Below are 27,261 nucleotides of genomic sequence, written 5' to 3'. Positions count from 1 at the left end.
ATCCTCTTGCCTCTCAGCTTTCCTCCACAGTGCTGGGATTACAGATGTGAGACACACCATGCCCGGCCCACTTCTTTCACTTACTAGATAGTGTAACATATATTAGTGCTTCGTTTCCTTGTGTTGACAAATAATTCTGTTGTATGAAAAGGCTATATTTTGTTTAGCCATTTATCAAGTAATGATCCTTTGAGCTGTTTCGACTTTTAGGCAAATATAAATCATGCTGCTGTAAGCATTCATGTACAGGTTTTTGTGTGGATGTGTGTGTTCCTTTCTGTTGCATATATATGTGTGGGTAGAGTGGGTCATATGGTACCTCTATGTTTACATATTTTGAGGATCTGCTAAATTGATTTTCAAAGGGGCTACATCATTTTACTGGCAACAAATGAGAGTTCCGATTTCCCCACGTCTTCACGAAAACTTGTTGTTAAAAGGAAAATCTCAGACAAATTAAGTTTAACATAGTTTAATTGAGTAAAGAATGATTCACAAATTGGGCAGTCCTTGAACCAGAATAGGTTCAAAGAGGGTCCAGTGCATCCATGTAGTGGAAGAAGATTTATGAGCAGAAAAAAGAAGGTGAGCTACAGAAACAGCCAGCCAGGTTACAGTTCTGCATTTGCCTTATTTGGACATGGTTTGAACAGCCGGCTGCCTGTGATTGGCCAAAACCTGGTGATTGGCCTAAGAGTAGGCTACAGTCTCTTCACACATCCAGTTAGGAAACCTTCAGGCTGAAACTTACAGTATGTTAAGGAGACAGCTTTAGGCTAAACTTTATCTATATTTTAACCATCCTAGAAGGCATGAAGTCATACCTCATTGTGATTTTGATTTGTATTTGTCTAACTGATAACGTTGAGCATCTTCATGTGCTTCTTGGCCGTTTTTATATCCTCTTTGGAGAAGCATTCATACAAATACTTTTGCCCCCCTCCCCCCCTGTTTTTTTTTTTTGAGATGGAGTCTTGCTCTGTAGCCAGGCTGGAGTGCAATGGTGCAATCTCGGCTCACTGCAACCTTCGCCTCCCAGGTTCAAGCGATCCTCCTGCTTCAGCCTCCCGAGTAGCGGGGACTACAGACGCACGCCACCACGCCCAGCTACTTTTTGTGTTTTTAGTAGAGACAGGGTTTCACCACGCTGGCCAGGATGGTCTTGATCTCTTGACATCATGATCTGCCCGCCTTGGCCTCTCAAAGTGCTGGGATTACAGGCGTGAGCCACTATGCACCACGCCCAGCCACTTTTGCCCATTTTTTAATTAGTTTAATGTGATCCAAAGTTTACTACAGTAGCCCCCGCTTATCTGTGGGGGATATTTTCCAAGACCCCAGTGAAACAGGATAGTACGAAACCCAGTTGCTGTCAATCAGAACATCTGTTTTGTCTTCTACCCACAAACTTATTTGTTTATTTATTGGTTTTTTTTTTTTGAGATAGAATCTCACTCTGTCACCCAGGCTGGAGTGTAATGGCACAGTCTTGGCTCACTGCAACCTCTGCCTCCCGAGTTCAAGCAATTCTCATGGCTCAGCCCCTCCCAAGTAGCTGGCACTACAGGTGCCCACCACCACACCTCGTTAATTTTTTTTTTTTTTTTTTAGTGGAGACGGGATTTCGCATGTTGGCCAGCCTGGTCTTGAACTCCTGACCTCAAGTGATCTGCCGGCCTCAGCCTCCCAAAGTGCTGGGATTATAGGCAAAGTGCTGGAATTACAGATGTGAGTCCCGTGCCAGGCCCCAGCCACAAATTTAATGCCGTTTCCATCTTAAAGTTTGACATGTGACAGCAAAACTAGCATGAAATTATTTTCCTTCTTCAGTTTCACAGAAGATTTGTTCTTACATCTTAGCAACCTCAGCGTATGATACTTTTCTTAGTAAGTCAAGAACTTTCACCTTTTCACTTAAAAGAAGCACTTGATGGCTTCTCTTTGGCATATCTGAATGGCCAACATCACTACTGGTGTGTTTTGGGCCATTAAGTAAAATAAAGGTGACTTGAAACGAGCACGTCGATCCCACGACCCTTGAGCTGACGATCAAGACAGCACAGGTGAGTGGGCGGGAGCATGCTCGGCGCGAACGTGCCGGACGGGGCTCGTGTCTCGAGCTGGGCACAGTGAGATTTCATCACGTTACTCAGAACAGCATGCAGTTTAAAACTGACGAATTGTTTGTTTCTGGAAGTTTCCATTTAATATTTTCTGACCTTGGTTGACTGCAGGTAATTGAAATCACAGAAAGTGGAACTGCCGATAAGTAGGGGATTTCTGTAATAGGTAACAAATTGGAGGTCAGTGGGTTCAGTTTTCAAACACTTTAGTTACCCCAATTTTAAGATTTGGGGTATTTCTAATAAAAAAAGGAACGTTTGGCAGACATTTTTCTGCGCCTGGAGCTGTGGGGCCTGCTCTCTGGAGAGAGAGGCTGGACGGCCCTACCCCGTGGCGCCATCCTTTTGCGGGTGTGCGCGTCCCTCTCAGCGGGCAGCAAGCCTCAGCTCATGGCCTGGCCTCCTGTTTGTTTTTGTGGCCAGTGAACAGCTTTTACATTTTTTAATGGCTGGAAGAAAGTAATTTGTAGGAGGTGAAAATGTTATGAAATTCAAATTTCCGTGACCATATTAAAGTTCCGTTGGAACACAGCCGTGGTCATGAGTTCATACACCAACTGTGGTTGAGTAGTAGTGACAGAGACCTCATGGCCCATAAGTGCCCCAGATATTTCCTGTCTGACCCTTTATGGGGAATGTGTAACAGCAAACAGCAGTGAGGCACACACGCTGTAACTGGGAAAGACGTTCTGGAACCTTGGTATCAAACATCCAGTGAAGGTAATGATCATATTCAGGAAAAGTACTAGTGTTTTCACATGTCTGATTATTTACTGTTTCTTCATTGTGTACAAATAAATAATTAAAAAGGAAACAGTAAGTTTTAGGGTGGTAAATTTCCGACCTCCTTCTCATACGTTGCGATAATTTACTATCTGCATGAGAATAAAGTTAAGCTCCTAGGAGATATATAAACTTATTTCTTGAAAATGTAAAATTCACAGATAAATTTTAAATCTGATGTTAATTCTGAATCCATGTAGATAGATTTTTTAGTATTCCAGTCACTTCTGTAATTCTTTTTTTTTTTTTTTTTCTTCTTCAGACGGAGTCTTGCTCTGTCGCCCAGGCTGGAGTGCAGTGGTGTGATATCAGCTCACTGCAAACCCTGCCTCCCGAGTTCACGCCATTCTCCTGCCTCAGCCTCCCGAGTAGCTGGGACTATAGGTGTCCGCCACCACGCTCGGCTAATTTTTTGTATTTTTAGTAGAGACGGGGTTTCAAATAACCCTGTTTTTACAATCTCATGTAGTTTCTCATATATATATATATATATATATTAGAATAAACTATATATACTATGTATATAGTCACACAAAGCTGGATTCATTTAAATAGTATACAGAATATGTGCAATTAATTCAGTGCTACAATTGCCTATCTGTTTTTTAATCCATTCCAGTCAAAACATAAGCGTGTATATTTGAATTAATATTCATTTGATTTAAATTTAAAATAAAAACAGCCAGATTGTCTTAGGTGTTTTAGTGAAGGAGATGAGAAGACAGATTTCCTATTCTTGGACTCATTTTAATTTGTGATATTGATGTAACTCAGGCCAGAACTTCAGCTTAAATCACGATTATCAAATAATTGTGTGACTTTTCTTTCTTTTAGCAGAGACAGGAAAATGTCTAAAGGACTTTAGAGTTTTGTGAGAATATGTTTCAAATCTTTGAAACATATTCTTCACGGACTTGTGTTTATATGTAAATAAGTCTGTTGACGTTAGTGTCTCCATGAAGGGATACTCTGTTGTTGTCCTGAGTAGAAGCTGTAAGGCGTCCCTGTTTTGACTCTGCCATTGAATATTAGTCCTGGCTTAAATTCTCCTAATATTCCACACATGCACTAAAAGGGGGCTTAACCCCTTTAAAAAATAAATGGATAGAGGAAAAGTATATGTCAGATACAACATATGAAATTCAGGGTACGTTCTCTTAGGAATTTAAGACTTGGATTTCAAATGACTTAGACAGCTTTGTTATGAAAGGTATGCTGGGATGAACCTAGTTTTTAAGTTTTTCTTTTACCCTGTTTTCTGGTCTACCAGAATAGATAATGGTCACTTGTATAATGAAGAAATAGTGATGAAGTGTTGCAAATAGTGAGGAAGCCGTCTCTAGGCCAGTGCCTCCTCTGCAGTGTGCGTCAGCGCTGACTCTGCTGCCACTGTCCTCCTTCAGGCCAAAAGAGCCCTGTGTCCCTGGGGCCCATGGTGACCACAGCTGTGGCTCAGCCGTCATTCCTCTCGTGGCAAGAGTCCTTATTTTAAACTGTTAAGAGTTTTAGGTGACATAAGAAAGCAACAATTTGCCATAGCTCTGGTAGACAACACCATTTGATTTGTGGTGAGAAAGTCAAGGAGTGATCGTGATCACTACCTGTGGTCTCAGTTAAAAACTTCAGGGATATTAGTGTCTTTTCAGATTTCCTAGTGAAATTTCTCATTAATGTAAAAAGCACCTGGGGAGAATTTTGAAAATGTTTTCTGTTAAGAAATGACCTTAAACAGATGGTTTTTTAAGCAGTGTCATTGCACCAAAGCATTGGGGTATCCAGTTACGATGTTGCAGTAATCGAAGCCCATAAACCACAGAGAAAATTACAACCTTGTGGATTTTGGAAAAGATCAATTGCTTTATTTACTGTGTGAATTAATTGATGGCCTGCTTTTTATGTAGACTAGAAATAGATAAAAATGGTTATCTTGTGCAATTTCCTTTTACTATTGGAGGTAGTAATTTGACCATACTGTGACAGTTTATTACAGGGTTGACAGATGTTTTTAGATTCCTCTCTACCTTTTTAACCTTGACTACTTTCTTTGTAGAAGCAACTATTTGGATAAAGCATCCTAATATCTTTGAAAAAAAATACCATTTAATTAAGATTTCTGACCTGCTTTTTCAGTTTCCATGAATACTGACCAAAGTCTCTAGAGAAGACGGGCAGATGGGATTTGAGGATCTTGAGGAGGGACAGATAGTTTGGGAGATGAGTAAAGACATTTGATTATACAAAGATCAGAAGGCACAAATTTGTGTTGGTACCAAATTATATTTAAGTCACTCTCCTGCTAAGTTCAGCAGCCCAGCTGTGGGGATGAGCAGAGATCCCCACTGATATGGAGAGCTAACAAGTGCTCCGTCAGATCCTTGTGCCCTACAGTTCTAAACATTTAAGCGCTGTGTGCTTGGAAGTCTCGTCCACTGTCAGGAATACTGTCCCTAATACTTTTTCTCACGATAATCTGATAATATTAAGAGGTGGTTCTGAGTTGCTTTTCCCCAGGCCCCACAGGAGTGCTTCTCTTCCCTCCAGTGCAGGACACCAACTTTCTTGGAACGCACCGAATGGGGCCTTGGGTTTGTCACGCGCCTCACCTTTCTCAGCAGTTTGGGTTTGTCACGCACCTCACCTTTCTCGGCAGTTTGGGTTTTTCACGCGCCTCACCTTTCTCAACAGTGGGTTTCTCACACGCCTCACCTTTCTCAGCAGTTTGGGTTTCTCACATGCCTCACCTTTCTCAGCAGTTTGGGTTTGTCACGCACCTCACCTTTCTCGGCAGTTTGGGTTTGTCACGCACCTCACCTTTCTCGGCAGTTTGGGTTTTTCACGCGCCTCACCTTTCTCAACAGTGGGTTTTTCACACGCCTCACCTTTCTCAACAGTGGGTTTTTCACACACCTCACCTTTCTCAGCAGTTTGGGTTTGTCATGCGCCTCACCGTTCTCAGCAGTTTGGGTTTGTCACCCGCCTCACCGTTCTCAACAGTTCGGGCTTGTCACGCGCCTCACCTTTCTCAGCAGTCCCCAAGTCTTGGCTGCTCCAGGAAGGTGTTCTGTGTGTGTTAGAACCTTGTACTCACTTTGGTTGTGCTTGTGTGAACCAAAATTTTCTGGGCAGTTTTAACTTTCTGCAAGTCTTTTTGATCATTTGCGCTGACTTTAATTCATATTCAGAGAGAACAATATAAAACATTTTAAATATTTAATGTTTTTAGTATTTCCCCAGACTGAATTATTTGAACTCAGGCCACATCTGTTTAAGTAAGCCTGTAGTATGCTGAGTGCTTCCAAGTAAAGGTGTGTTGCTTGCCTAAAGGCTTCTAGAAACCAGAGTTTCCGATTTCTCTTGTGATATAACTGAAAAAGAAGAAGCGTTTCATGTTCTTGTAGAACCAAGGTTCTCTGGTCCTTTTTGCCTTATCTGTTCCATTTTTGAGACTGTGTTGATTTCTTTTTTTTTGTTTGTTTTTTTTTTTGAGACGGAGTCTCGCTCTGTCGCCCAGGCTGGAGTGCAGTGGCATGATCTCAGCTCACCGCAAGCTCCGCCTCCCGGGTTCACGCCATTCTCCTGCCTCAGCCTCCCGAGTAGCTGGGACTACAGGCGCCCGCCACCACACCCAGCTAATTTTTTTTGTATTTTTAGTAGAGATGGGGTTTTACTGTGTTAGTCAGGATGGTCTCGATCTCCTGACCTCGTGGTCCGCCCTCCTCGGCCTCCCAAAGTGCTGGGATTACAGGCGTGAGCCACTGCACCCGGCCGACTGTGTTGATTTTAGACAAGGAAACAAAGCTACCTGCTTAGATGTTCATTTTATAGGCTTAACGTAGAACTAGCCATGTGGTGTAGGAAGGTTGGTGTTTTCAGATGGCCAATAAGTGGGTGACCCTGTCACTTAGGTGTGCTCCGGGGAACCTATGCTAGTGGGGCCTGCCCCAGGGCACACTCTCAATTGCTGTGCCAGGGACTCAGATTCCTTCTTCCTTCCCCTTTAGTTGTGGTCTAAGAGAGGGAAAGAATTCTTCCCTGCAACCAGCCATTGCTTCCAGTAAGAATTTTGTGTGTTTTGTTTTTTTCTTTTTAAAATAGTGCCTAAAGGGTTTTGCAGCATTGAGCAAAGCTCAAATCCTTCTTGGAATGAGGAAGAATCTTGAATAAATGAACTTGATTGGCAAGTTCATGATTTCGTGTTTAGTGGCATTTTGTTTCTAAAAGAATCATTTTATCCATTTATCTTTTAAATTTTACTTAAAGGTATTAAATCAGCAATGCCTCAGGCATAGCATCTTTCTTCATATTTTCTCAGATGTTACCTATCTAAACTTATTCTAGATTTTTAATTTTTAAAAAGGAATGAGTCAGCAGAATTGGTACTGCATGTTTCAGTGTTACTAATGCTAATGGAATTTTAAAATTACTCCTCTACCTTCCCTGTCAAGTGCCTGCTGTACTTTTTTTTGTAATTAAAAATGCTTATATCAGCCTGGTGCGGTGGCTCTTGCCTGTAATCCCAGCACTTTTAGAGCCCGAGGCAGACAGATCACTTGAGGCCAGGACTTTGAGACCAGCGTGGCCAGCATGGCAAAACCCGGTCTCTACTAAAACTACAAAAATTAGCCATTTGTGGTGACAGGCACCTGTAGTCCCAGCTACTCGAGAAGCCTAGGCAGGAGAATTGCTTGAACCCGGGAGTAGGAGGTTGTAGTGAGCTGAGATCGTGCCACTGCACTCCAGCCTGAGTGACAGAGTTAGACTCCATCTCAAAAAAAAAAAAAAAAAAAATGCTTATATCGTGCATAGGACATGGAATTTATGAACAATAAAATCCTATGCAAGTTCTGATTGTTAATACTGGTCTTCAAGGAGAATGTTGTTTGAAGAAAGACATTCCTTTTATTTAATTTTTGTTTTAAATGTTAACTGTCAATTTTTTTATGTTTGGATATAGGAAGAATATGATTTAATTGGCAAGAAAATTTTGACCATTTATGTCAATTCCATCCTGTATACTTCAGCAGGGCATAACAGGAAGGACTCTGGAGTCCTTTGGGTCTGGATCTCTTTATTCTACCTGTTCCCCCGAGGCATTTTGTTATCTGTTAGATGGAGCCACTAATTGTTCAAAGGTTCTGGTGAGGATTAAACAAAATATTGTATGTAGAGTTCCTGGAGCACAGTTAAATGTTCTGTATATTTGGTTTAATTTTTCTAAACAAAACAACTTTGGTAATAGCAGCATATTAGAATCTAAAATATGCCTTTGTTCTTTTAAAAGATAACATTAAAGAGATTTTTGCGGGTGGTGCCAACTCAAATATAATAGCGTGAATAATAGTACAATGATTATTTCTAGTTCATAGAGATAATATAAATATAGAAATTTGTTTTATAATTAGAACTTAAAAGAGATTTGAGTCTTTTTTTTAAAGTGGAAAGATAAGATTTAAAATCGAATCTGTGTTCCTGTGTTCCTGTGTGATTGAGGACTGTGTTTTCTGTGATCCCTGTGTGTCCGTCTTTCTCTGATGTTTTTGCTACTTTAGGTTCTGTTTTATGCAAAATAAGCAAATGTTTATGAATATGTATTAGTGAGAAGCAGATTTTTGACTTAGTGAACAGAATTTAAAATTTTGTAACAGATTTGCTTTGTTCAAATTTGATATAATCTCTTTCTCTTTTTCTTTAGCATATTGGAATAATCACTCATAGATGAAAAACCTCAGAACTATTGAATGCCTTGGGATAGCACTACTAAGAGACGGCTCGATTTTCAAAGCCACTTTGTGTAAATTCTAACACAACCCAGTTAAATTCTAATACAAGCCAGTTAACCAGTTAAATTCTGATACAAGCCAGTTCCCTTGTATTCAAAGCTTATTTGGGCAGAGGGTTTCTCTATTCATTCCAGAATAGAATGGGCCACTACAGGCAGCTCCTCCCACTCTCCTGCTGCATCTCTGCCTCACTGCAGGCGTGGGTGCCAGCTCCTCCCGCGCTGCTGCCATCACCGCCTCACTGCAGGCATGGGTGCCGGCTCCTCCCACGCTGCTGCCATCTCTGCCTCACTGCAGGCATGGGTGCTGGCTCCTCCCACGCTCTTGTCCATCACTGTCTCACTGCAGGCGTGGGTGCCGCCTCCTCCCACGCTCCTGTCCATCACTGCCTCACTGCAGGCGTGGGTGCCGCCTCCTCCCACGCTCCTGTCCATCACTGTCTCACTGCAGGCGTGGGTGCCAGCTCCTCCCACGCTCCTGTCCATCACTGCCTCACTGCAGGCGTGGGTGCCAGCTCCTCCCACGCTCCTGTCCATCACTGCCTCACTGCAGGCGTGGGTGCCGGCTCCTCCCACGCTCCTGTCCATCACTGCCTCACTGCAGGCGTGGGTGCCAGCTCCTCCCACGCTCCTGTCCATCACTGCCTCACTGCAGGCGTGGGTGCCGGCTCCTCCCGTGCTCCTGTCCATCACTGCCTCACTGCACGTGCTTTCTGTGCCACTCGGGGGGTGCTGATGTCACCACACAGGCAAGGGTTGGCACCCACGCCTGCAGTGAGGCAGTGATGGACAACATGGTTAAACCCCATCTCTACTAAAAATACAAAAATTAGCAGGGTGTGGCGGTACCCGCCTGTAATACCAGCTACTCGGGAGGCTGAGGCAGGAGAATCACTTGAACCTGGGAGGTGGAGGTTGTGGCAAATCGAGATTGTGCCACTGCACTCCAGCCTGGATGACAGAGGGAGAGTCTGTCTCAAAAAAAAAAAAAAAAGAAAAACAAAGAAACTTATTTAAAAAAAGTGGGCTGGGCACGGTGGCTGACACCTGTAATTCCAACACAGTGGGAAGCTGAGGCAGGAGGATTGCTTGAGGCCAGATGTTCAAGACAAGCCTAGACAACATGGTGAGATCCTGTCTCTAAAAAAATTTTAAAAATTAGCCAGTTGGCATACGCCTGTAGTCCCAGTCCCAGCTACTCAGGAAGCTGAGGCGGGAGGATCACTTTGGCCCAGGGGTTCCAGGCTGCAGTGAGCCATGATTGAACTACTGCTCTCCAGCCTGAGTGACAGAGTGAGACCCTGTCTCTGGATTAAAAAAAAGAGAAAGAAAATATTTTCTCTGCCATTGGGACTAAAATAAAATATCCTTGGCCGGGCCCTGGGGCTCACGCCTGTAATCTCAGCATTTTGGGAGGCAGAGGCAGGCGGATCACGAGGTCAAGAGATCGAGACCATGCTGGCCAACATGGTGAAACCCCGTCTCTACTAAAAATACAAAAATTAGCCGGGCGTGGTGGCAGGTGCCTGCAATCCCAGCTACTCAGGAGGCTGAGGTAGGAGAATCACTTGAACCCGGGAGGCGGAGTTTGCAGTGAGCCGAGATCGCGCCGCTGCACTCCAGCCTGGCGACAGAGTGAGACTCCGTCTCAAAAAAAAAAAAAAAATTAAGAGGCCACATAGTCTTAAAAATATCGTACGCATATGCATGTGTGTATAGAAACATGTTCTAATGTAAGTTATACATGCTTATAAATGCATAGAAAAGAGGTTTGCGAGAATATGTTGGCCAGGCTGGTCTTGAACTCCTGGCTTTAAGTAATCCACCCGCCTCAGCCTCCCAAAGTGTGGGATGAGCCACCATGCCTGGCCCTAAATAGGTTTCTTTTCTCCTGTACAAACCCTTCTCCAGTATCCAGGCCCTACCTGGAGAATTGTAAGGGGGATTCCCATCTGGGTGAAGGTGGGAGATGATGGTACGGAGAGGAGCCAAGTAAGGGAAAGTGTCTCTTGGCTGGTTTGGGCCAAAAGAGAAAAGCAAAAGGGAAGAGTGAATTTTATTTTAGTTTATATTTTGTTACTTTATTTTATGGAGTCTCATTATGTTGTCCAGACTAGGATGCAGCACTAATCACAAGCATGATTGTAGCACATTGCAGACAAGCTCCTGGGCTCAAGGGATCCTCCCGCCTCAGCCTCCCGAGTACCTGGGACGTGCAGGTTTGGGCCACCACGGCTGGCCTGGGAAGGGTAGGGGCTCTGAGCCTAGATTTCCAGGACATGATGATAATACTACTGACAAATTAGAAACATGTTTTTTTTTAAAAGGTGGAGGTCAGTTTTGTATAATTTATGATGTTTCAGATTCCAGTGAATTTCCTCTGGACAGTGGGGTGCAGAGAAGACTCTGATGGCATTTTCCACACTCGACTTTTCTGCTCATTGTGTTCTCAGAATGTAAAGAGCTGGGGTGCCATGCATTTCACTTTCCCTCCTTGGAGACCAGTTTCCAAAGCTTTAGAGCAGAGTGTTTTAAAGAAGCATCATGTAAACATAGGACATATGATGAGAATATGAAATTGCCTGCTTGACATTTTATTTACAGTTGTTGGGAGTTAATAAGTCATATGTGTGTATTTTCCTCCTAGGTTCATTTTCCAGACACTGAAAGAGCAGAATGGCTAAATAAGGTAAGATTAGAGTATACCAACTACCATCTATCAGTGGAATTAGAGGATGAGATACCATCTTTCCATATTTGGGAATTTGCATGTTGGTAACATTTGAGCTTGTTTGGACTTCAGTGGGTTGGCTTCTGCTCCCCAAAGACCTCAGTCACAACAAATGCATTTCTTTTCTTTCCAGAGAGTGAGAACTGTCTCTTTGACTTGAGAAAAGTATAGGCATGTGCATATTTGTATCTCTGGCCACGTGTCTTCTTTTCTGAACAGCCAGGGTTCAAGTCTATTTTATAATAATCATAAGTTTTAAGAAACATGACAAAGAAAGAAATAACTTACAAGAAACTGAATAATCAATAACAATCTTTTTTTTTTTTTTTTTTTTTTGAGACGGAGCTTCACTCCTGTTGCCCAGGCTGGAGTGCAATGGCATGATCTCGGCTCACCATAACCTCCACCTCCTGGGTTCAAGTGATTCTCCTGCTTCAGCCTCCCGAGTAGCTGGGATTACAGGCGCGCGCCACCACGCCTGGCTAATTTTGTATTTTTAGTAGAGATGGAGTTTCTCTACTTTGGTCAGGCTGGTCTCAAACTCCCGACCTCAGATGATCCACCCACCTCAGCCTCCCAAATGGCTGGGATTACAGTTGAAGAACTGTATAAATATTATTAGTTTTCAGCACCAAGTTGAAACCACAAGACTTTTAGAAATCTTTAAATGTGCTGACATACTTAAACAGAATATTTAACCAGAATGACTAGTTCCTGCAACATATTGGTTAATCAGTAGCTGGTTTTTCTAATAACTTTTTAGAATTTAGATCATGTTGATTTTGCATAACAAGAAGATCCTCTCGCCCTTTATTTTCAAAACCAGGTTTGGTCTGTTGCGAGAGTTTCTCACGAGCACTCGTGTGTCATGCATTATAGCATTTTGTTTAAACTGAGTTCTTTTTCCTTTCCAGACTGTAAAACACATGTGGCCTTTCATTTGCCAATTTATAGAGAAGTTGTTTCGAGAAACTATAGAACCAGCCGTGCGGGGAGCAAACACCCACCTTAGCACCTTTAGTTTCACGAAGGTCGACGTGGGCCAGCAGGTCAGTGTTCTCTTAAGTATCCTCACATGTGCACACAGTCAGATTGCTGTGAAAACAAAAAACACATTTTTTTTTTTTTTTTTTGAGACGGAGTCTCGCTCTGTTGCCCAGGCTGGTGTGCAGTGGCACTATCTTGGCTCACTGCAAACTCTGCCTCCCAGGTTCACACTATTCTCCTGCCTCAGTCTCCTGACTAGCTGGGACTACAGGCACCCGCCACCACACCCAGCTAATTTTTTGTATTTTTAGTAGAGACAGAGTTTCACTGTGTTACCAGGATGGTCTCGATCTCCTGACCTCATGATCCGCCCGCCTCACTCTCCCAAAGTGCTGGGACTACAGGCGTAAGCCACCGCGCCCGGCCGAGAAACACATTTTCTTTTAATTTTTTTTTTCCGATCGGGCCTCACTATGTTGCCCTCCCTGGCCTCAGACTCCTAGGCTCAAGTGATCTTCCTGCCTCAGCCTCCCAACTAGCTGGGTATATGTGTTTTAAACAACTTCAACTGGGAGCGGTGGCTCATGCTTGTGATCCCAGCGCTTTGGGAGGCCTGAGCTTAAGAGTTTGAGACCAGCCTGGGCAACAAAGTGGGACTCCATCCCTACAAAAAAATTTAAAAGTTAGCTGGGTGTGGTGGTGCACGTGTGTGGTTGGAACTACATAGAAGGCTGAGGCAAGAGGATCACTTGAGCCCCAGGAGGTCAAGACTGCGGTGAGCCATGATCGCACTACGGCATTCCAGCCTGAGTGACAAAGCAAGACCCTATTTCAAAAAACAGACAGCTTCAAATTATGTTCTGAAGAAAATTGTTCACCAAGAAAGTCTACCGGGTGCCCCTGCATTTCCCACTCAGGCTCTGCCTCCAGCCGCAGTGCCTTTTCCCATCTGTCGGGAGGCCCCCCTGCTGCCCTCTCCCCTGCAGTGCCCTTTCCCGTCTGTTGGGAGGCTGCCCTGCTGCCCTCTCACCTGCGGTGCCCCTTCCCGTCTCTGTCACTCAGGCTCTGCCTCCCGCCGTGGTGCCTTTTCCCGTCTCTGACGGGAGACTGTCCTGCTTCCCTCTCGCCTGCACTGCCCCTTCCCATCTGCCAGGAGACCGTCCTGCTGCCTTCTTGTCCGCGGTGCCGTCTTGGCCATGTCAGCCTCCGTCGCATGGCTTCTCTTTAACACTGACTTTTTCTCCACCACGTGTCTTTCTGCTCTGTGTTCTTCTGTCAGCACGCCCTTTTCGGAAGCACTAGTTTTAAGTAGTCTTTCCTGTGAGCTAGTTTGATATGCGAATTCATGCTAAATGTGCAGTAATTGACAAGTTTAAGGTGTTTACCCCTCTCGGGATGTTAAAAAACAAAACTACTAATGACTCTAATGCTGGTATGTTAGGGACAACATTCATTACATAGGTGGAAGGAAAGACGGATTTTGTTAATGGAGTCACATTATATAAAAAGGAAAGCTGATACTTCCTAATACCACCTTTCGTAAAAGCCTCAAGAGTACATTTAGTTGATCATGGGAAGTTTTTCTTTTTCTATTTTTAAATCAGTGTTTAAATAAGTAGCAACAGTCCAAGGTAACATTGTTTTATATGCCTAAACACACAGTCCGCACACGTTGTTGCACACACAGCAGAGTCAGCACACAGACATCCCGCTACAGTGCGGTTCAGGGTTGTGATAGATGTGGCTGTGGTAGGGTCTGGCATGGCTGCTGTGTATTTGCCACCTGTTAGTGGGCACTAGTGTACACCCCATGATCTCCAGGCTGCTGGCCACCTTTCTCCATCAGAGCTGACTTTGTGTGTGCAGAGAATGCTCTGTCTCAGAAGCAGTTACTCCAGACCCACTGCCTCCCGTGCAGCCTTACGTGTGACACCTGCCTGTATGTGCTGCTGCTTTTCCTGTGACATGCCTGAGGCGTGGCCATCCTGTGCAAGAGCCCACATCTCTACACGGGATGCCTGTAGGACGAGGCCATGTCTCTACACGCCTCTACACGGGACGAGCCCACGTCTCTACACGGTTCGCCTGTGGGACGAGCCCACGTCTCTGCATGGGACGCCTGTGGGACGAGCCCATGTCTCTGCACGGAATGCCTGTAGGACACTTTCAGTGTTGACTTTACCTTCAACACCTAAAATGGTAACCACAGATGGGAAAAAACACAAGTTAAAGTGCCGTGTGAGTGCAGATTAAAATCCCAGTGACAAGTTAAATGCTGTAAAGCAGGGGCTGCATGCTCTGTCTGTACATGGCCAGGTCATACATGTTTTAGCTCTGACTCCACCTTAAGTCTCTGTGGCACATTGTCCTGCTGTCTCTCCCTCCCTTCTTTTACAGCCCTTTGGCCAGGTGAAAACCATCCTAGCTCCAGGGCTGCAGAGTCAGGCCAAAGGCCACATTTAGCCTGTTATGCCCTAAGTTACAGCATGTTCATGTTTGTGGATATTTAAAATTCCAATCTCAGCTGGGTTTATTTTAGGAATAATTTATGTTTGAGTTCCGTCACACACACTTTAAGTTTGATAACAGCTGAATAAGAAGATCCTTGGAGAATAGCAAGAGTGTTAAGAGGAGTGCTGAATCAATCAAGATAGCTTTGGCATTTTTATCTACTGTACCAGTGTCTTACAAGTGGCAAACCCAGGCTTTCTGATGAAGGGACGGATAGAATGGCATGTGGAGTCCTGTGCAGGGTCCTTGGCCACACTGTGTGCTAACCAAGACCCCCGGCAGCTGGGCAATGTTGCCTTCTGGTGTTTGTCCTTCATTAGATAATGCCCAGTCACCTGGAGTGGGGTTGGTCCCTTCATCTCCACGTCATTTGGAGAGTATGTTATCTGATGCACCTCTTGCCTGCCCCATTTTCACTTATTAACATAGTGTGTTGATTGTGTTTTTTAGTGCAGTCTGTACATGGCTTAGCTAGTACCATAAAGAAAAAGCCTGGGAACCTGGGAGCATAGGAGGTGGCTAGACTCTCAAGTAAAGGCTTAGAGTTTGATTCCACAGCTAGTTGAGAGGTGTGATTTTAATACACTCATGTTTGTCAAGTAAGCAGTAGTACTCTAAAGGTAAGGTGCTTCTTTCATTTTTGAGACAGGGTCTCACTCTGTCACCGAGGCTGGAGTACAGTGGCGTGATCACCACTGACTGCAACCTCACCCCCCTGGGCTCAGTGGATTCTCCCTACCACAGCCTCCCAAGTAGCTGGGACTACAGGTGCACACCACCAAGCCTGGGGAGTTTTTGTAGAGATGGGGGTCTCCACTCAGGCTGGTCTCAAACTCTTAGGGTCAAGTGATTCTTCCGCCTCCACCTGCCGAAGTGCTGGGATTACAGCTTTGAGCCATTGTGCCCAGTTTTGTTTTTTTTTAAGAGATGGGGGTTCACTCTGTTGCCTAGTCTGGAGTGCAGTGGCACAATCATAGCTCACTGCAGCCCCAAACTCCTGTGCTCAAGCAATCGCCCCACCTCAGCCTCCTAAGTAGCTAGAACCACAGGCGTGCACTACCATCTTAGCTAATTTTTTTACTTTTTGTAGAGATAGGGTTTCACCATGTTGCCGAGGCTGGTTTAAATCTCCTGGCTTCAAGCAACCCTCTGCCTTGGTATCCCAAAGTATTGGAATTACAGACCCGAGCTGCCACGCCTGCGCATGAAGGTCTTAAGAAATGAAAAATTATGAGACATAAAGAATAAATGAAAGGAAGTTATGTTTCAAACATGGTAGTAAGGATGGAGCAGAGGGAAAGGGTCAAGTTAGATGCGAAGAGACGAGAGAAAGAAGCTTGAAAAGAGCACATACATATTGTTACACGTGCTGACAACAGCAATCATACCCAGTGCTTATTAACTGCTGTGGGCAAGGCATGCACTACTGTCTTGACATTTATTTTGTCACCTAATTTCACAGTAATCTCATGAAGTAGAGGCCATTGTTTTCTGCAGCTCACAGGGGAGGAAGCTGAGGAACAGGAGTTAAATAGCCAAAAATCAATCCGCACTCTGTTATGAAGGCAGAATTTTAATTCCTGTAGTAGTCTGAAATTTAAAGCTTATTCTGTTTATCTCTATGCTATGTTACACGGTTTGATGTTTTTTTTTAACCTCTGTATTTTAAAATAAGCTACTTCTTATTTCAGCCCCTCAGGATCAATGGTGTTAAGGTATACACTGAAAATGTAGACAAAAGGCAAATTATTTTGGACCTTCAGATTAGGTAAGTTTTCATTTGTTATATTTGTGTCATGGTTAATGGCATGTAATGTCATTTAGCTGTACCTGTAAGGTGGAGGATACAGTGAGCACACGTCTTACCTGCTGTTGATTGGAATTCGACTAAATTCTTGTTAGACATCCAAATATTATTTACCTTCTGGGTCTCAGTTTCTAATAGCCTCTATAACTGCCATTCATAAAATGTGTTAAATAAAAAGAAGTTAAAGACACTACAAGAAAAGAAAACTGTGGACCAATATTCTTTATGAACATTGATTAAAAAAATCCTCAACAAAATACTAGCAAACTGAATTCAGCAACATATTAAAAAGATTTTACACCATGACCAAGTGGGATTTATTCCCAGAATGCAAAGATGATTCAGCATACAAAAATTTGTCGATGTAATACACCACATTAAAAGGAAGGAAAAAAACAAACCATGTGATTATCTCAGTTGATGGAGAAAAAGCATTTAACAAAATTCAGTACCCTTTCATGATAAAAACACTGAATGAACTAGGAATAGAAGGAAACTAATTCAGCATAATAAAAACCATATAAGAAAACCCCACAGTTAACATTATACTCAGTGGGCCGGGCGCGGTGGCTCACACCTGTAATCCCAGCAATTTGGGAGGCCGAGGCAGGTGGATCACAAAGTCAGGAGATAGAGACCATCCTGGCCAACATGGTGAAACCCCATCTCTACTAAAAATACAAAAAATTAGCCAGGCATGGTGGTGGGCGCCTGTAGTCCCAGCTACTCGGGAGGCTGAGGCAGGTGAATGGTGTGAACGCGGGAGGCGGAGCTTGCAGTGAGCTGAGATCATGCCACTGCCCTACAGCCTGGGGGACAGAGGGAGACTCCGTCTCAAAAGAAAAGAAAACAAACAAAAAGTCCACATTATACTCAGTGGTCAAAAACTGAAAGCTTTTTCTTTAAAATCAGGAACACTGCAAGAATGCCCTCTTTCACTACTTCTCTTCAACACAATATTGGGAGTTCTAGTTGGAGCAGTTAGGCAAGAGAAAGAAGTAAAGGGCACCCCGGCTGGAAAGGAAGAAAGACGTTTTATATATATATATATATATATATAAAATATATGTATGTATGTTTTTGTTCGGTTAGTTTTTTTTTTTGAGACAGGGTCTTGCCTTATCACTCAGGCTGGAGTACAGTGGCACAGTCTTGGCTCACTACAGCTTCAACCTCCCAGAATCAAACGATCCCCCAACCTCAGCCTCCCGCGTAGCTGAGACTACAGGTACATGCCACCATGTGTGGCCAATTTTTGTATTTTTTTGTAGAGATGGGGTTTCACCATGTTTCCCAGGCTAGTGTCGAACTCCTGGGCTCAAGCGATCCACTCACCTTGGCCTCCCGAAGCTCTGGGATCACAGGCGTGAGCGATTGCACCCAGGGGAAGGAATTAATCTTTCTGTTTACAGTTGAGACGATCTCATATGTAGAAAACCCTAAAGATCCCACCAAAAAAAAAAAAAAAAAAGAACTCTTGGAACTAAGAAATAAATTCAGCAAAGTAGCAGGATACAAAGTGAACACACTAAAATCAATTGCATTTTTATACACTAACAATTAACAATCCCAAAAGAAAATGAAGGAAACAATTTCATTTATAATAGAATCAAAAAGAATAAAATACTTAGGAATAAACTAAGGAGGAGAAAGACTTGTACACTGAAAACTAAAATATTGCTGAAAGAAATCAAAGAAGATACAAATAAATAGAAAAACATTCTATCTTAATTAATGGATTAGAAAACTTTTTTTTTATTATTATACTTTAGGTTTTAGGGTACATGTGCACAATGTGCAGGTTTGTTACATATGTATCCATGTGCCATGTTGTTTTGCTGCACCCATTAACTCATCATTTAGCATTAGGTATATCTCCTAATGCTGTCCCTCCCCCCTCCCCCCACCCCACAACAGTCCCCGGAGTGTGATGTTCCCCTTCCTGTGTCCATGTGTTCTCATTGTTCAGTTCCCACCTATGAGTGAGAACATGTGGTGTTTGGTTTTTTGTCCTTGCAATAGTTTACTGAGAATGATGTTTTCCAGTTTCATCCATGTCCCTACAAAGGACATGAACTAATATTGTTCAGATGTTACTACTACCTAAAGCAATCCCAGATTTAATACAATCCCTATAATCATGAATCCGATAAGCAGTCATCATCCAGGATATATAGAGAACTCCTGAAATTCAACAACAGAACAACCAGACAGCCCTATTCAAAAATGTGGAAAGAACTTGAAAAGACATTTCTCCAGGGAAGATACACAAATGGCTAGTAAGCACGTGGAAAGATACTGCCCATCACTAACCATTAGAAAAATGCAAATCTAGACCATAATGAAATACCACCTAACACCTATTAGAAAGGCTACTGTCAAAAGAAACCCAGAAAATAACAGGTGTTGGTGAGATGTGGAGAAATTGGGACCTTTGTGCACTGTTGGTAGAAATGTGAAATGATACAGCTGCTGTGAAAACAGTTCCTCAAAACCTTAAACATAAAATTACCATGTGATCCAGAAATCCCGCTTCTGTGTGCAGACCCGAAAGAACTGAAAGCCGGGACTTGAGCAGATATTTGCACACCCACATTCTTAGCAGCATTTTTTACAATAGCTACAAGGTGGAAGCAGCCCAGGTATGCGTGGGCCGACGAAGGGATAAGCAGAATGTGGCCAATATGCCTTAAAAACACGGGACTCCTACTGCAGGCCGCCACATGCTAGACCTTGTGGACCTTATGCTGAAGGAAACAAGCCAGACACAAAGGGACAGCGTCTGCATAATTGCACTTGTGTGAGGTTCCTGGGGGAGTCAAAGTCATAGACAGAAGCAGAATGGTGGTTGCCAGGGCCTGGGGGCAGAAGGAATGGGGAGTTAGTGTTTAATGGGGGAAGAGTGTTCATTTTGCAGGTTGAAAAATGTTCTGGAGACGGAGGGTGGTGATGGTTGCATGTTACAGATGTGTTTAGTACCACCGAGTTGTACACTTAAAAATGATTATGAGGGTAGATTTTTTGGAGTGTTAATTAATTCATTTATTTATTTTGAGACAGAGTCTCACTCTGTTGCCCAGGCTGGAGTGCAATGGCACGATCTTGGCTCACTGCAACCTCTGCCTCCTGGATTCAAGCAATTCTCCTGCCTCAGCCTCCGAAGTAGCTGGGATTACAGGCACATGCCACCACGCCTAACTAATTTTTATATTTTTAAAAGAGACAAGGTTTCCACCTTGTTGGCCAGGCTGGTCTAAAACTCCTGACCTCAAGTGATCCGCCTGCCTCGGCCTCCCAAAGTCTTAGGATTACAGGCGTGAGCCACCATGCCCAGCCAAATTTTTGTGTATTTTAATACAGTGTTTTACATTGGAAAAAAATAGAAATTGAAGATCTGCCAACTACCATGCCTAGCATAATAAAAATGGGCTTCCTTCCCCCCACATCCCCCATAGGGTCTCGCTCTGTCGCCCGAGCTGGAGGGCAGTGACGCAGCTGTGGCTCAAAAGTGGGCTTCTCTTGTCCTTCATCCTCATTCTTCCTTGAGCTTGCTCAGGGCTTCCTGCTCCACGTGGGGCCTCACAACACACTGTGTGTGGTGCCCAGTGACTACTGTGCCCTCAGAACAACCATGTGGTGTCTAGCAGCTCAGAGTTGTGTGCTTTTTTTGATCCTTTACTAAGGATCATTTTATTAAAATGATCATCTTTGAGTTTACAAAGTATTTAAATATAGTGAATGTACAAAGTAGGCACCAAGTTACCTTTATTTCAGAAAGAAGCATAGACTTTCTTTAATATGGAAAAATCTGCCTCTCTAAAATATTTGGTGCTAGGGCAAACGCCATTGTCATCAGTGGGATAAACGAGGAGGCCCACGTATGTCTTGGGTCAGGCTGTGCCCCAGGGGGACGATCCACTGAGCTGATACCAGGCTTCATGAGGGTCGGAGCCTCGTGCTGTTGTCCAGTGTCTCCTGCACCGAGCGACTTTGAGTCCATCAGTCAGTGGATGCCGTTTTGAAGGTGCAGTCTGGTTTCATGGTTAGCTGCCATAACATACGCCAAGTATCCTGCTCAGATTTATGTCTCTGAACAAATACGCATCAGTCTGGTTTCAGGGTTAGCTGCTGTAACATACGCCAAGTATATTGCTCAGATTTACGTCTCTGAACAAATATGCATTCTGCTTTGTTGTGAGTTCCAGACAAGCACTTTAACTAAATTGGCAGGCAGTAGAGATGGGGAAGGAGTAATTGAAAAGTATTAGAAAATAAAATGATCAAGGCCAGGTGCAGTGGCTCATGCCTGTTAATTTCAGAAGTTTGGGAGGCCAAGGTGGGTGGACCCCTTGAGGTTAGGATTTCAAGACCAGCCTAGCCAACACAGTGAAACCCCATCTCTACTAAAAATACAAAAATTAGCTGGGCGTGGTGGCACATACCTGTAATCCCAGCTACTCAAAAAAAAGAAAAGAAAATGATCAAGTCACAGAAGGAAGAAAAGGAAAGTTTTTTTAATAGTTTTGTAACAGGTTATTGGTGATTTCACCAACTAGGTAGAGAGTAATTCTCAATGAGAGGAATCTGTAGGTATTGCCTTTAACACCAGGACAGTAAATATTGGAAGAAACTTATCCCAGATTCCTTTTGTTACTATATTGCTTATCTGCTTAGACATTCCCTTTCTAGCATTTATCAAACTTACTGACAAACATTGTCAGGTAGGAGTGTGACATCCTACCTCCAGGAGCCAAGGGGTGGGGTCAGGTCCTACACTAACCCATGAAAAGGTATTGGACATTTCATGTTTATATTAAAAACAGATGCAGATCTTTAGCATCATGTTTGTTTCATATTAATATTTGAAATGACTTAATCATTGAGTAAAATTGAGGACCCAGACAGATACGCTGTTTCCAGTCTTTGATGTTATAGAGGCCTAGGGCACTGTGAGATTTTTCATGATTGGGAAGCAAGGTGTGAAATTCATTTGTGTGAAATAAAATTAAACTTTTTAATGTTTTAAACATCAGATTTATAAGGTAAGAAAACTACATTTCATCAAAAGACTGCTTCAGAAGTTGCAGTTTGTTATTTACATCTTCTTTGGAACATGGACATATATTTAGTTAAGTTTTTTATATGTAAGACCAACAACAACCACAGCCATTGATTGATTGATTGAGAGTATTCCTCCCAATGTCATAGCAGTGTTGGATCTGATAACAGCCTGCAGACCTGGGGCAGTAAAATACTGTAATCTGATGGGCCACATTGTACGGTTTTTACCTACAATCTGATTTGGTTGCTTTACTATCATTTTATTCACATTATACATCTTGCAGGTCTATAATGATGAAGACCTGCATTTCACTCACATTATGTAACACAGAATTTTTTTCTTTGTTAGTTTTGTAGGAAATTGTGAGATTGATTTGGAGATCAAACGATATTTTTGTAGAGCTGGTGTGAAAAGTATCCAGGTAAGTTTTTTGTTTTTTTGTTTTAATTGTACAAGTTTCTAAAGTTCTCCAAGCTGTATTCAAAAATAAAATTAGGAAGTTTTTTTAGCTTGGAATTTTTTTGACGTTCAGTTTTTAGCTGTAGGTCATAGTTGAGATAAATAAGTCACATACTCAAAAGTTACTAAGATGCACATGCAAACTCTTTGCGTTAAATGGCCCTGCAGAATATTTTCTGTGACATACTTTGGTTTCCTCTTTGAGTTTAGATTCATGGTACCATGCGGGTGATCCTGGAACCGTTGATTGGAGATATGCCCTTAGTTGGAGCTTTGTCTATTTTCTTCCTTAGGAAACCAGTAAGTCAATATTTATTTCATTTTTATTTTCCCATTTGGTGACAAAAATACATAGCCGTGGAAGAATATATAAAGTGGAGAAACAAAATTTTATCACCTCACCGTTGTCCCTTTCTGTTGCGTGAATCTTGTGGGAGTTTTTTGTATTTCTTTGTGCCTTAACTGAGAGCTCATCTCCCGATAAGCAGCTCTCTTTCCTGATTATAAAAATGTTACAAAAATTTGAAAACATGAACTTCTTCAGAAGTGTGGGTCTTAGCTCACATTTTATTCACCACCTCACTGAATATGATTTATAAATATTTGCTCATTTAGTCCTCATAACTCCATAGCTAAATATTAACGTTGTTTTCTTTTACTGTTCAGAAACTGAGATTTTGAAAGTCTTATTTTTCCAAGTCACACAATAAGAGCCTGTATACAGATCCAGTTTAGTCTGATACAGAGCTTGTGTTCCTGAACACTTTGTTGAGAAGACTCATCTGTAAACCTCCCTCTTCTCCCCTCCAGAGATAAGGGCTGCCGTAATTAGCGTGCATCTCCTTCCTCGTTTGGGGTGTGTTTAATGAACTGTACATACAGTTTTATATACAGGTTGAATATTTTCGGAGATGTTTGGGACCAGATTTGTTTCAGGTTTTGTAATATTTGCATTAGACTCCAGTGAGTATTTCCTTTGAGCATGATGCTAGTACTCAGAAAGTTTCTGATATTGAAGCATTTTGGATTTTTAGATTAGGGATGCTGAAGCTATACTGTGTTGTTGTTGTTGTTGTTTTAAAGTAGTGAATACTATTTGTTATTTCCCACAAAACCAAGACAATAGAACTGTTACTCCGACCAGACACTCTTTCCTCCTTCCCTGGGCTCCCGCAGCCTCTGGCCGGCATCTCCCTTTGCTGCCCTCCGTGTTCATTGTGCTCCGGGTCGTCTTCTCCAGGTGCACACTGCCCACATTGTTGTCTGTATCAACCCACACCTCACTGCTACCTCCCTGTGCCTTTTCCTTTGCCGCAGAAGGCTTTCTTCGCCCCTTTTGTTTCACTTACTTTCAGCAATTTCTGCACAGTTATTGTTAGCTCTTTGAAAGCAAGGATCATAACCGTCTCCTTAGAGTTTGGCAAATGAATGATGCAAGATGTGCCATTGATGAGTCCTTTATGGAAGTACCTTCAACGTCATTTGTAATTTAAAGTAGGAATATTAATTCATATAATTTGATTCAAATAACATTAAAAATTGTCATTTGGCTTTTAAAATATGGGTTTATCTACGCCTGTCATAAACTAAGTTTACTACAGCTTGTACTTTTTCTGTATAAAAACAAGTGTCATCACTTTCTATTATGAATAAAATAATTGTTCTGATTTTCTTGTTACTGAAATAATGGGCTTATTTTGAATCTATTTTATTTTTATTTTAGAAATTTCATTTTTTTTATTATTATACTTTAGGTTTTAGGGTACATGTGCACAATGTGCAGGTTTGTTACATATGTATCCATGTGCCATGTTGTTTTGCTGCACCCATTAACTCATCATTTAGCATTAGGTATATCTCCTAATGCTGTCCCTCCCCCCGCCCCCCACCCCACAACAGTCCCCGGAGTGCAACGTTGCCTTTCCTGTGTCCATGAGTTCTCATTGTTCAATTCCCACCTATGAGTGAGAACATGCGGTGTTTGGTTTTTTTGTCCTTGCAATAGTTTACTGAGAATGATGTTTTCCAGTTTCATCCATGTCCCTACAAAGGACATGAACTCATCATTTTTATGGCTGCATAGTATTCCATGGTGTATATGTGCCACATTTTCTTAATCCAGCCTATCGTTGTTGGACATTTGGGTTGGTTCCAAGTCTTTGCTATTGTGAATAGTGCCACAATAAACATACGTGTGCATGTGTCTTTATAGCAGCATGATTTATAGTCCTTTGGGTATATACCCAGTAATGGGATGGCTGGGTCAAATGGGATTTCTAGTTCTAGATCCCTGAGGAATCACCACACTGACTTCCACAATAGTTGAACTAGTTTACAGTCCCACCAACAGTGTAAAAGTGTTCCTATTTCTCCACATCCTCTCCAGCACCTGTTGTTTCCTGACTTTTTAATGATGGCCATTCTAACTGGTGTGAGATGGTATCTCACTGTGGTTTTGATTTGCGTTTCTCTGATGGCCAGTGATGATGAGCATTTTTTCATGTGTTTTTTGGCTGCATAAATGTCTTCTTTTGAGAAGTGTCTGTTCATGTCCTTCGCCCACTTTTTGATGGAGTTGTTTGTTTTTTTCTTGTAAATTTGAGTTCATTGTAGATTCTGGATATTAGCCCTTTGTCAGATGAGTAGGTTGCAAAAATTTTCTCCCATTCTGTAGGTTGCCTGTTCACTCTGATGGTAGTTTCTTTTGCTGTGCAGAAGCTCTTTAGTTTAATTAGATCCCATTTGTCAATTTTGGCTTTTGTTGCCATTGCTTTTGGTGTTTTAGACATGAAGTCCTTGCCCATGCCTATGTCCTGAATGGTATTGCCTAGGTTTTCTTGTAGGATTTTAATGGTTTTAGGTCTAACATTTAAGTCTTTAATCCATCTTGAATTAATTTTTGTATAAGGTGTAAGGCAGGGATCCAGTTTCAGCTTTCTACATATGGCTAGCCAGTTTTCCCAGCACCATTTATTAAATAGGGAATCCTTTCCCCATTGCTTGTTTTTGTCAGGTTTGTCAAAGATCAGATAGTTGTAGATATGTGGCATTATTTCTGAGGGCTCTGTTCTGTTCCATTGATCTATGTCTCTGTTATGGTACCAGTACCATGATGTTTTGGTTACTGTAGCCTTGTAGTATAGTTTGAAGTCAGGTAGCGTGATGCCTCTGGCTTTGTTCTTTTGGCTTAGGATTGACTTGGCGATGCGGGCTCTTTTTTGGTTCCATATGAACTTTAAAGTAGTTTTTTCCAATTCTGTGAAGAAAGTCATTGGTAGCTTGATGGGGATGGCATTGAATCTATAAATTACCTTGGGCAGTATGGCCATTTTCACGATATTGATTCTTCCAACCCATGAGCATGGAATGTTCTTCCATTTGTTTGTATCCTCCTTTATTTCATTGAGCAGTGGTTTGTAGTTCTCCTTGGAGAGGTCCTTCACATCCCTTGTAAGTTGGATTCCTAGGTATTTTATTCTCTTTGAAGCAATTGTGAATGGGAGTTCACTCATGATTTGGCTCTCTGTTTGTCTGTGATTGGTGTATAAGAATGCTTGTGATTTCTGTAGATTGATTTTGTATCCTGAGACTTTGCTGAAGTTGCTAATCAGCTTAAGGAGATTTTGGGCTGAGACGATGGGGTTTTCTAGATATACAATCATGTCATCTGCAAACAGGGACAATTTGACTTCCTCTTTTCCTAATTGAATACCCTTTATTTCCTTCTCCTGCCTGATTGCCCTGGCCAGAACTTCCAGCACTATGTTGAATAGGAGTGGTGAGAGAGGGCATCCCTGTCTTGTGCCAGTTTTCAAAGGGAATGCTTCCAGTTTTTTGAATCGATTTTTAAGTACACGAAACATGGGAACATCCAAAAACTCCTAGGTCATCTTTGTCAAATTTTACTGTTAAAATTAAATTTTACTATTCAGGAAGTTAAGAGATTTGTAAGATTTAAAATTAATGTGTTTTTTTTCACATACCAGTCATTAAAAGTCCTGTATGTTTAAGAAATGAACTTCATTCGTGACCAAAAAAACCTCAGTAATCTTAACAAATTGCTAAGTATTTGTAACTTACCCATCTTTAGCCAGGGACATTTTTAACAATTTAGAGAAAGACCTTTTTAAAAAGTTCATTTCAGAATGTAACAAAATCCAAACCTTTAAATCTTCTTCAAAATTTAATCGTGCTCTTACTTAGTTTGGATCTTCCACAGATGACTTTACTTTTAAAATAACGTATTAACTTCCAAATGAAATTCAGTGCTCAGAAAAGAAGGATGGGGCTGAAAAGTTCAGAGTCACTCATTTCCTTATATGGTGAGTAAAGTCATCAAACGTGCTCCCAGTGAAAAGGAAATTTTTCAGTTTCTTTTACTGGAAAATATGAGAACAGAGTTACTGCTGGCTGCCAAGTAATTCCTCCTCATCCTGGTGAAAGATATTTCTAGAAGGGTTTTTATTTTGTGGGGTTTTTTTATTTCTTTTTACTATTTGGATGATTTAGAAACCCTTACGAAACCTTTCTACATTTTTCTACTTGTTGGCTTGTTTAGTTTTTATAATGTAGAACTTGTTGAAGGAAAAAAACCCCTAAATATTGCTGAAGTGATGAAGTTGGAATGTAGGTGAAGAAGGCAGCACAGTGCCGTGGTTAAGTGACAGACGTGTGTGTTTGACAGCCTGGTTTTCCACTCCTAGTCCTTTCTCTTACTGTAGCCTTTGAACAACTTATTTCTCTAAGCCTCAGTTTTCCCATCTGTAACATGGGAGGACAGTAATACCTACCTCACACAATTAAATCTGAAAATTAAATGCCAATGAATGTTAACTACTTAGTATAATACCTAACACATAGTAATCTTCATATTTTAAGAAATTAAATATTTCTCCTACATGTAGGTTTAGTCCTGACACTGGAGGTGATTTATTTATTTATTTATTTATTTAGAGACAGAGTTTCACACTTGTCACCCAGGCTGGAGTACAGTGGCGCAATCTCGGCTCACCGCAACCT

The 27,261-nt window shown here is 42.1% G+C and overlaps 1 protein-coding gene across 4 annotated transcripts in view; it reads left to right on the top strand.

Annotated features, from left to right (window-relative positions):
- The window catches only part of ESYT2 (extended synaptotagmin 2), a 101,136-nt gene that overhangs the window by 20,061 nt on the left and 53,814 nt on the right, over positions 1-27,261 (top strand). For all 4 annotated transcript variants that reach the window (XM_055269699.2, XM_055269696.2, XM_055269697.2 and 1 more), the window contains exons 2-6: positions 11,333-11,374; positions 12,331-12,465; positions 16,606-16,682; positions 22,132-22,204; positions 22,453-22,542. In XM_055269699.2, coding sequence (XP_055125674.2) covers positions 11,333-11,374; positions 12,331-12,465; positions 16,606-16,682; positions 22,132-22,204; positions 22,453-22,542 — 417 coding nt within the window. The remainder of the gene's footprint in view (positions 1-11,332; positions 11,375-12,330; positions 12,466-16,605; positions 16,683-22,131; positions 22,205-22,452; positions 22,543-27,261) is intronic.

Source organism: Symphalangus syndactylus, chromosome 6 (assembly GCF_028878055.3).
Source record: "Symphalangus syndactylus isolate Jambi chromosome 6, NHGRI_mSymSyn1-v2.1_pri, whole genome shotgun sequence".
Lineage (NCBI taxonomy): Eukaryota > Metazoa > Chordata > Mammalia > Primates > Hylobatidae > Symphalangus > Symphalangus syndactylus.
This window is presented reverse-complemented; position numbering and strand designations above follow the sequence as displayed.